Source organism: Poecilia formosa, unplaced genomic scaffold (assembly GCF_000485575.1).
Source record: "Poecilia formosa unplaced genomic scaffold, Poecilia_formosa-5.1.2 Scaffold970, whole genome shotgun sequence".
Classification (NCBI taxonomy): Eukaryota; Metazoa; Chordata; class Actinopteri; order Cyprinodontiformes; family Poeciliidae; genus Poecilia; species Poecilia formosa.
Window position 1 is genome coordinate 334 of NW_006800909.1, and position 11,562 is coordinate 11,895.

General features: G+C 37.0%; 1 protein-coding gene across 1 annotated transcript; it reads right to left on the bottom strand.

The window, feature by feature from the left end:
* Positions 1 to 2,892: 2,892 nt before the first annotated feature.
* Positions 2,893 to 5,880, bottom strand: LOC103132248 (heat shock 70 kDa protein 12A-like). Its single transcript, XM_007544016.1, has 4 exons — positions 5,599 to 5,880; positions 5,194 to 5,418; positions 4,368 to 4,539; positions 2,893 to 3,920 (listed from the first exon to the last, which is right to left on the bottom strand). Exons 1-4 carry the CDS (start codon positions 5,878 to 5,880, stop codon positions 2,893 to 2,895), a joined length of 1,707 nt encoding a protein of 568 aa, XP_007544078.1.
* Between the last annotated feature and the right edge of the window lie 5,682 nt (positions 5,881 to 11,562).

Below are 11,562 nucleotides of genomic sequence, written 5' to 3' on the forward strand. Positions count from 1 at the left end.
GTTGCTTTTGAAGCCTAATCAATAATCTTATGTGTAACAATGGCACTTGACAAACTGTAATGTTTCAAACATTGATTGGGTGTTCTATGACTTTATATTTTTATGATGTAAAGCACTTTGAACTGTCTTGTTGCTGAAAGGTGAAATGGACTGAACTTATAGAGTGCTTCTTCCAGTCATTTTGACCACTCTAGAGTCACATTCACCCATTTGCACTCACAAATGCTCACACATTTATACACTGATATGCAATTTGGGGTTGGGTGCCCTGCCCAAGGGCACATTGACATGTGGTAGGAGGAAGCTGGAATTGACCCTACAACCTTCTGATTGCAACGTGACTACTCTACATACAGAGCCACAGTCGCCCCGAAGGTGCTGTACAAATAAAATTTGTATAGCTTCTGTCATAATTTTCTGTTGTCTTGATTAAAACCACTCCATAGGAAGATTTGTTATTTTTTGGCTCTAATGGCCTTTGTTTTACAATAGATTCATCGGACTGAGGTCCTTGCTCAAGGGTTGAGTGCAAGGACCTCAGTCTACCCTCTGTGTCCTCCTTTTTTATTGACTTCTAAGGAAATGAAGTTGGAAAGACTAGTAGATAGGTTTATCTGAATAAAATGAGGATTTTATTATAAAGAAAGCTCACAGTACATACTGATGCACACTATCTGGGGGAAATCAAAGGCAATACAGAGTTTTACAAGAAGTATAGAGACTGTATCTCTATATAGATTATAGACCACACACAAACAGCTTCCTATATGTGGCATGGTTATGTTTAACCATCTCTTGTAGACTTTGAATCTTCAAGCAGCAGATCAGCTATGAATACAATCTGCAGTTATAAAGGCTCTTAACTATGTTACTGAGACACAGATATAATGAGTTTTCAGGCACCATAAAAGAAAAGAAAAAGAACATATTAACCACATAATGGCCCATGGCCACTACCAATGGCTTGGCTACAATACCTTGATCCCTAATCACAGACAAGCTGACTGTGGCTTGTTGGATTATAAAACTCTTTGAACGCTTTAGATATTTTATAAATATCTAAAACAATCTGTAAGCAGTAAGATTAAAACAACATGTAGGTAACATTAAAAATGTTTCCAAAAGAGAGAAGATTCATTAGGTTAATCTTTATGGTCTGACTGTGAAGGGAATGTCAGGTGTTTTAACATGCTTACTGAAACAATGTATAATTTTTTCAACCTACTTCCAGTTGGCAAGAATGTCTTGAAAGGTAACACTTACACTTTGTTCATATTTATATTCAAGGCAAAATGTCAGTTGCAAAATGACGTCTCTTATCACATGTCAGCTGTTACCTGAAAAAAACAAGTCAATTTCATTGCAGGTATGTGACATTTTAATGACACAACAACCTTCAGAGAGGCTGTAATGTGTTGCATCATAAACATTCTGCTCTTAAAGTACTTACAGTAAAACAGATGAGGTCTGCTGGGAACCTGTGAATTATTGAACAGAATAAAAAGTACCACCAAGTTATTAGTAAAGTTCACATCAGACATGTAACGACCAAAAGGTTAGTTTGTGTATTATCCCCAGTATCAGACATTTTACCAATTTTTCTTCACAGTAGATTATTTAATTCTCACAAATAGGAGCAGAACTCAAGAAAATATAATATATATTGTCAACTTAAAAATCTAGAAACGCTTCATTCAAAGAATATTAGCTTGGTAATTGGGTGACTTCAAGTCAAACCCACATGTGACTTCTGTCCACTTCAATGAAAAGTTACCTCTTAAAAAAAAGAAATCCCTCTACTTTATGAAAGATTCAAACTCGTAGAGTATTGAACCAGAAAGTCTGACCCAGCTCTCCAGTAATAAGTATATTTAATTTAGGTGTGGCGAGCCACAGACTGATTCCCCAGGTCCTGAAGCAAGCATCCAAAGGCCCAAGACTAAAGAAAAATATAAACTTGTGCTGAATTTAGTTGAAGTATTTTAATTAATGTCAGTAAACTACCAAAATCTCTTAATAGAGAGTAAGTTAAAAGAGTTTGATAGGTCTTGCAAGCTCAAGACCTTTAGCTTGGAAACTTTACTATCATCCGCTTATCGTACTGAGTTAAAAACCACCAGTCCATGCTACTTGAACACTAAGTGCTGAAATCACAGCTTGATGTATTAAAGCAACCCCTTTTTAAGAGAAAATGCTATTTCAAAGTTAATGTACAAAATTATTCTTACCAGTTATGTTTAAATTTTTTTTCTGATTTCTGTTTAGGACAGATTGTTGCAAAGTTGGTGATTGATGCAGTCAGTTTAGATTCCTTATATTGTCCTGTTTGAGTCTATGTTTTTTATTATTAAAACTAAACTTGACTATGTAACAGGAGCAAATTATAATAATCTAAAAACTAAACATTGAACTGATGTGGAATCTATTTAATGTTACAAGAGCTGGACCTGTTCATCTTGAAAGCATCATTATTTCGATCCATGTGGGTACACTTTGTATTTTATCTCATGTTGATATAAAACAAAATAAAAATCTCAAATGAAAAGATGCTTTCATAAACAGGGTCAGTACAGTATGAATTCACAGAAACAGGCACCCACAATGCATGAAATACATAAATACATAAAACTACACATTTAACAATCTTCAACTGATCTTTGCTTTAGATTTTATAACATTCATTTTAATTTATCAAGCTTCATGCACATAATATTGTTTTACATAAAATATATTTAGAATAGAGTTGTGCCAAGTTCTTAAATATGATGATGGCCAACAATTTCAGAGCAAAAATAGGTATAAAATAAAAGGTCAACATAATACAAATACATGTAAAGTACATAAAACACAGTGATCTTCTTCACTCAATGAATACTTTGTATCTTGGTGATTTTATTTCCTCATAAAATCGAGTTTGATTGATGATTTTAAGTTAGAATCTACATCAATGCCTTCTGCAGTCATTTCTGTGAAGCCAAACTTAATATTCAGTTTGAGTTCACGATTCAGACCCTGCTTAGTGTTTGGAGAGCACAGACAGAAGTAGCCAATTTTCTCCACTCCCTCTTCATTCACGTACTTTGGATTTCTGTTTTTTGTGCAGTAGAAGTTGTAGTTCATCATCTTTGTATCTGCTTGAGTGGGATATAAGCTGAAGGATCTGGTTTCATCCCAACCCACATCCTCACCAGCTTCCACCAGTTTCATGAAATGATCCCTGCACCACTCACCATCTTTGTTGGTGAATTTTTTTTCTGGCTGGTGCTTGAAGTCGTTAAACCTTCGAGATACTCTGATTCCATATGTGAAGGCACTTTTTCGAGATGCCACCAAGTGAGGATTTCTTCCAAATTCTACAGCTCCTCTGAGGATTGCTTCTTGTGGCCTAATTGGACACAGAACTTTACATTTATTGCCAAAACTATCAATAACATGTTTTTGCAGGATCTTGCTGTCAGCATAGCCCCCAACTAGTAAAATATATTCAATCTTTAACCCTTTTGTAAAGATTTCTTTGAGACTCTGAGTGATGCCTTGCAGACTTTCTACAAAGAAAGAGTTCAGTTTCTGTTTAGTGATGACAATGGATCCTTCGTCCCAAAATGCTCCTTTCACTCCTTCAAAAAATATCTCCATTTCTTTTTTTTTCTGAGCAATATGTCCGAGGTTAAAAGGACAATCGATCTCTGCATCATCATCTTGTTTTTTGAAAACTGTGAAATCATACATCATTTTCTTAACATCATTGGGATGTTTTTCTTCAAATTCATCCCAGATGCCATCAGAGAATATTTCTCTTAGGAACTCTTTACATTTTCTATCCACAGTTTCTCCTCCCAGATTGTTCCCAGAGGCCTTGTGCAATTCCTTTAAGGCTCCTCTTTCCAGGACTTCATGAACAGTGATGTCAATGGTTCCTCCTAGAACACACACACACACACACACACACACACACACACACACACACACACACACACACACACACACACACACAGCCAAAAGTTACTAAGGAGGATGGATCAACAGTGCCAAAAAAAGAAAAACATTGTTATGGGTAGATGTAACTGGTGACTTCAGCCCTTCTATCCTCAGGTATTTTTCAAAGTATTTAAAAATACCAATAACTTAAGATTGAATTTAAATTTTATCTTTTTATACATCTGATCACTTTTAGTCATTTTGTGACTGAAACCTAATTCTTTTCATTTTACACAACTGAAAGTCATTGTTTAAGCTAATAATTTACTAAGTCTATTTACCTAAAATATGAAGTCAAAACTGTAGGTGTAAGCAAAAACATATTTTGAAGTTTTGTGCAATACAACAGTAAATAAATAAACATTAATATTTCTAAAGTCATTGAGTACCTCCACAGTCAACAACAACATATTGTGTTCCTGGAGAATGGTCTAGTGTTTCTTTTCCTTGGTGTTCTGCTATGAAACCATTGGCTGGCAACTTCTTACACCAAACAGATGCTGCTTCTGGTTCCAGTGCAATGACAAGATTTTCTTGATTTATTTCTGTTACAATATCTGCCTGGGATATAAATAAATATAGTATTAGAAAATATGTTTCCCAATTAAACTTAAAAGCTGCAGTATGTATCTTTTATAAAAAAAAAGTTACATATTTGTTGAAACTGTCATCATGTCATAACATTATGGATTCAGACACATAAACTGTGAAAAATTTAGCTCCTCTGCCTTCTCCCTGTGCTCCCAGTCCTAACTGGAAACAACCAATCAAAGCCAGAAGGTGGGTCTTAGTGCTGTCAGACACAATCTTGTGTGGTGCTGCTCATCCTCCCTCCTCCTACTCATTTGCTCTATGCTATGCTGTAACTAGCATACCCAGTTGTGAATGCTCAGGCTACTTAGCATGACCACTAATGATACCAGATAAATTGCTTTCCTGTAATGATAAGTTGTTTCTCCGGCATTAGCATTTTTAGCAGTAGGCAAATGATTTTAACTGGCAATTCTAAAACCCTCCTCCTGGCTCTGATTGGTTGTTTTGGCCAGGTGTAGTGTATTTCTTTAGACTGCAATAGCAGAACAAGGAGATCAATTCTTTCAGACATTATCTGTATCATACTGTCACGATATGGTGACAGTTTTAACAAATATGTAAAACACATATTCTTTATAGAAGTTACATGCAGTAGCTTTAATAAGTTTTTAAATAAAGTACCTGCATTGCAGCTTTTCTCATGAACTGCTTAGCTGAATGATCCCAGATGGCAGGAACCGTCAGTAACCAGGTGAAGTCACAAGCTGTGAACTTTTTACCGGCTGCACTTTTATTGATGGTTTCCAGTGCATCATCTTTCAAGAATCTGAGAGCTTCTGTAAAAACCTTTAGGGCTGTTAATTCCTTCCCATTGGCTGCTTTGATTTTCAGATCCCTGTTGCAGTTCTGGGCATTAAAAGATACATTTGGAGCTGAATCTTTGAGCTTACAACATGCAAAGCAAAACAGAATAGCAACTGCATCCAGCAATAATAACAAAATATTGGATATATTGTTTATATCCTGATTCATTATTGCATCATCATAAACAGCTATATCAGAAGACATAAAATATGTTTTACTTACTTTACCGTAGAGAGACATCTTAAAGGTGTCAAAAAAGAAACAATCTTTGGCGTGTTTTGCCTTCATTCTAAAATATTCCATTTGAGCTTTATAACCAAAGCTGAGAAATTCTTCCTTCTCACTAAGGAGGATGCATGTAGGAGTCTTTGGAGTCTGTTGACAAACATCTTCACCCCACAATTTTATCTGGATATTACTCTCAGCCTCTCTGGTAGTCAAGCTGAAGGCATGTCCACTATATGCAGTTCCAAAATCTATAGCTATGATAAAAGAGTCCCCCATTTCAGAACGATTCAAGGTACTCGGTGAAGTGGCTACGAACTGCAGAAGTCACAACACCTTTATTAACTCTAAAAGAGGTGGAGTCAACAAGACCTCCAACTAAACGTCGATACCTAATCTGGCATAAACAAGGTGTGCCACTCAGCTCACTCAGTGAGGACCAGGCTGCAAGAGAGGAAACATGATTCTTCACTGAGACAATTAAAAGGTAAAAAATAAAAAACACAAAACTTTCCATTAAGCAGAGATTAGTCAAAAATGATTTAATAATCCATTGTTATCATTTCGATTACTGATTACACTCAATAGCAACTGAGCTTTACTTCATAAGTAGTTTATTTGTTAAATGTAAAACATTGTTGTCAGGTAGACCTTATCTTTGTTACAGGCAAATTTCTCAGTGAACCACATATGGAACTTTGGTTAGATTTTAACCTTAAAGTATTCTGTTGAAGGATTTAATCGCCTAGCTGTGTCTACTTTTACAGTGACAACTGTACGTTTATATGCAGAAGTCCAATAAACAGGCGTTTCCTCTTAGCTTCTTGTGAATTGTTTGTAAGTGATTTCTCCTTCATGACAGCTAATTCTGTAATATCATTAAAGTTTAATTAGTGCAAATTCTAAATGATCATTAATTTTTATTAACTAATAAATATAGGTTTTAGAAATTATTTTATGTCTTTATTATTCACTAACACACTCTACTATATCTTATCATATGTTTGCAGGACTTTTCCTCAGCAGTCATTACACATGCTTAGGAATGAGCAAACCAGACCAAACACAGAAAAACTCCGGTGACAGAGACATGGGTTCATGCATTTCCAAAACATATTTGGATAACATTAGGTAAGCAAAACAAAACCCAATATCCAAACTCTATCAAACCCTACAATGTTATGTTTATCTGTTTATCATGTTAGTGCCAGGCTTTAAATGCCAGCCACATTGACAAACTAGAAAAAAGACGCTGAAACTAGGTCACTGACTCTCATCTCATCAGCATCGTTATTTCTGGCTCAGTCTCTAGTGTCATGGTGCTCATTGTCATCAACAGTATCACTGGAAACATAAATATGTCACTAGTTTCTATTTTATTGACTAGACTCAAGTTTTCCTCTATAGCAATGAACACTTTTTATTTGTAAAGTTACAAAGAAATTCTTGAATATTTCAGAAGTAGCGCTCATTCTTGTTGGCACTGAAAACATGCTTTTTCAATCCGATGGTTTTCTCATCCCATTTAACATTTCCATGTTTTATACTACTCAGATTAAGAGTCTGGGTGTGATCCTCACATTCACACACTTACCTTCCAGTCCTATCAGTAATCACGGTCAATCTGCCTTGTGTAATATAAATTGTCTCCATCCCTCTTTTATCTTATTGCCACCCTAGTTCACAGAGTTGTGATTGTCTCTCCACTCGCCCTGATTTATGAAACATCACCTCTCTCTTCCTGTTTAAATCTGGTCTGAAAACATCTTCTTAGATTAGCCTGTTCTTTTTAGATTATGATTATGATAATGTAAAGAATTAACTCTGGTTAACCACATTTTTTGGACAACTAAAGTGACAACATAAAAAGATATTCTTTTTTATTTAATTAAGTTACCTTTGTTTGATGTTCTGTAGTATTGAAAGTGTGACGAACACGGAATAAGTTTTTTACATTACACTTTAATCAGAATAAAAAATTATCCATACTTTTAAGTAGAGATGTGCTGATCAGGTTTTTTCCTCCCGATACCGATCACCCATGAGGGCCGATCACCGATACCGATCACTTAATTATTATTATTTTTTTTTTTTATCATAAACACTACCGGTTACATTATGTGGAAAAAGGAACCATGAATTCACCTTAATTTAGACAAAAACTTGTTTTTAATAACTTTTTTCAAGAAGAAAACTAAACAAAACAGGCATTGTGCAAATTGTACTGCTATTGATAATACTATCTTTAACAGACTGAAAACATATGAAGGCTCTGAAGAGGCTAAATAATGCAAAGAGCCAAAATAAAACCTCTCAACATTGCCAAAAAAATTCAAGCATAAAACTTAACATTCAAAGGCAAAAACATGTTCCATTACAATGAACAATCCAGAGTTACTAAATGAAAACTTCCTGATAGCACGGCGGCTAGCTGATTACTGCTAGCTCTGATTGGCTGTTTCTGACTGAGCGGAGTAATTATGCAGAACAGGGAGGAGATCGATTATTTTTTTAGAGATTATCTGTCTCATGTTAGGACAGCGAAAGTTTTAATACCTATGTAAAATTTATTTTTTTTAGGTTAGATGCTGCAGCTTTAAGCAGAGATTCGGTGTGAGCCTGTAGCGTAGCAGCGGTTCAACAGCGAGAGCAGAACCAGCGTCTTACATCGCAGCTTGAAGACTTAAATAATTTTGCAGGTTATTTGTTTAGCTTTCTGACCGTCATGCTAATCTGGGTGAGTGTTTGTAGCTGTGCGCTGCTTTACCTGCTATCTGATCCTCCGTATGTCTTTTTTACTGCAGTGAGCCTCGATGTAGCCAAACTCCGTCAAGTATGGCTTTGTTTTTATGTCGTATTAGACTCGTTGTGTTGATGCATTTTGACCTGCTTTAATTTTCCGCCGCAACACGCAAACTTCCCCTTCACTCAGTGCGTTATAGTTACACATCGCTTAGGATTTGTTGCTGCGCGTTTGCGCAGTGTGAAGGAAAGAGGAGACCAGCTGCACAGGCAGGTTGGAAATGAGATGATCGGTATCGGCAACAAGAGCCAATGATCGCCGATCACCGATCATGCACTTTTTCACGAAAATCGGCCCGATTATGATCGGTGACCGATCGATCGGCACACCTCTACTTTTAAGTATTTTTGTTCTACTGTATTTTGATTAAAACTGAACTTCATTTATTCCCAAGAATTACTTGTTCCATTCTGCAGATCCCATGGACAACATAAATCTTTAGAATGTGGTAATGAAAGGAATGACTCATACAGGACAAGAGAAGAACCTCATAGCCAGTAAGTATTACTATTATAACTATTCAAGTTCAGTTTTTTAAACATATTTTGATGGGGTTTTATTTAGATGAATGCACTGGCAAAAGTTAAAGATTTTTTTCTCAAATAGATTGACTTAAATGCTTCAATAGAAGGTAACTGTCTTCTACTGTTCAATTCCAGTGTCTGAAGTCTTGTTGCCATATTTTTAAACGCTTTTGACTGTTATGTCATGTTTGTGATTTTTTTTAGGATCTACATTGACTATGATATAACTGCTTGTTGGTTAAATTTAATATTATATATCCATTCATCCATCCATATTTTTTTGCTTATCTGAAATCGGGTCCAGGGGGTGGTAGACGCCTAGGAAGGGAGGTTCACACTTCCTTCTCCCCAATCACTTGGGTCATTTCCTCCTGGGAAATCCCAAGGTACTCACAGGCCTGCTGAGAAACATAGTCCCTCCAGGCTGTCCTGGTGTCCCTAGGCTTCCTTCTGCAGGGAAGCGTCCAGCAGGCATCCTAACCAGACGCCTGCCCGAGCCACCTCAACTGGCTCCGCTTGACCTGAAAGAGCAGCAGCTTTACCCATAGGCGTAAATCCCGGGGGGTCAAGGGGGGTCAGACATCAGTTTTGACTATGGACCAATAACACATAACGATCTAACTCAGTGAGTCACAAGTGTCCAATCAATGATACGATACGGTTCACTTTCGCTACGCAGCCAATCATAGTATGCTATTGTGTCTATGTGCCTTGGTCATATGCGCTGTGGCACCGTGCAGATTTGCTAGGTAGGAACAGTGCGGCAGAGTTAAGAGACGCGAAAGCTAACACCCTATCATGGCTAAGTGAACGGCCAGTGGGACATCCACTCATCAACCAAAGTAAAAAAGAAATGTGCTTCTTTTAAGATGGAATGGCTATCGGAGGAGAAATACTGGTGAGATTACTCTTTTTATTAGTAAGCTCAGTGGTCACATGGATGCTCGTTTTCTAGATGATGAATTAAAGGAGTGGTCAGCATTTGACATTGAAGCACTGAGCTCAGACATCAGTTTTGACTATGCATCAGCAGACATTTCTACACTGGACAAAGTATACAACCATTGGAGAAGTGAGAAAGACAGATGTGAAAAAACTGTAATTAAATATTTTACAGAGAATAATTTATACAGTATCACAAGCTAGACACACAGTTCATTGTGCAGAATGTGAATGTTTTAATGTGAACAAAAAGTTATGTCTGAAAGGTGTTTCTCACCATGGCCAAAGCAGGACTCTTACATATAACATACTATGCATCTCATGAACGGCAATGTTTTTGTTTTTTCATTTTAAGTGGGGCAAATCACTTATATTAAAAGCAAACTAATGGAAGTTGCTGCTGTAATCTGATTCTTTTAATAATCCATGTAACTTGCTATGATCCCAGATTTATAACAGGTGTAATACTGGCCTGTGGCCATAGTGCGCACACCTGACGTTGCTCACCGTGGTCCTCAGTATACTCAGGAGGCTTGTGTGTATGCCCAGACACATGAAGAATTAGGCCCTGTTTACACGACAACAATTTCGGGGGAAAACTGAAGAGTTTTGTTGCGTTTGTAGTGTATATGTACACAAAACCACCGAATGTTTTCTCTGACAACGGCACAGATTGAAAACGGCTTAGAGGGAACATTGGGGGTGACCCTCCCAAAAGTCTAGAATCCCCCCCCCTCAAAAACAATCATTGAAGAAATGTTTACATTTAAATAATATCAATATGAAAAGGCAAAAGAAACAAAACAAAAAACGAACTAAATCTGCCACTTATCTCAGAAAAAAATAAGACTAAATTTTTAGATCCCTCCTACCATTATTAGAACAATGGATAAGTCCAATTTGAAGGAAGCGCAACAACAACCCTGAACAGCACAGGCTCGTCAGAGCCACTGAAGTGAGGAGCTAGTTGTTAGCTGTAGCTCTGCAGCTCAAACATAAAACCCTCCAGTAAGTAAATACTTAAAAGTCATGTAACACCTTTAATTTACTTTCACTGCTCAATAAGAAGAAACATTAAAAATAAAAATCAGACTGCAGTTTGTTATTTCATTGCTTTGGCTGAATTGTGATGAGCTGCCTCATTAGCTAAACTGATACACTGCTTTCACAGACTTAAGCTTTTTGTTTTTTCAAAGGTAGTAAACATCTCATTCATATTTAACTCTTTAACTTTTAGTTAATTAGAAGAGTTTGACAGGGGAGGGAGGGGCTGAGCAACTGGACCAGCTCTGTGTGGGAGCCGAGAATAGATAGAAAAAACAGAAAGCTATGCCTTTATTTCTCTTCAACGTAGAGCATTTAAAACCACAAAATATAATCTGAATATTTTTTTATATAAACCCTGGTGCTTTAAATGTTACAATTAAGGTATAATACCCCCCAGATATTCAGTGAGATATATCATAGTGAGAAGTTGCGCCCATCCCAGGTGAGGTTCAGCTTGCTGTTTGAGCCACTGCTCCAGTTTGGGGGTGACTGCCCCGAGGGCCCCGATGACCACAGGCACCACTGTGGTCTTCACCTTCCAGGCCTTCTCCAGTTCCTCTCTGAGGCCCTGGTATTTCTCCAGTTTCTCATGCTCCTTTTTCCTGATGTTGTGGTCACCACAGGATCTTAGCTCGGTCATTCTCC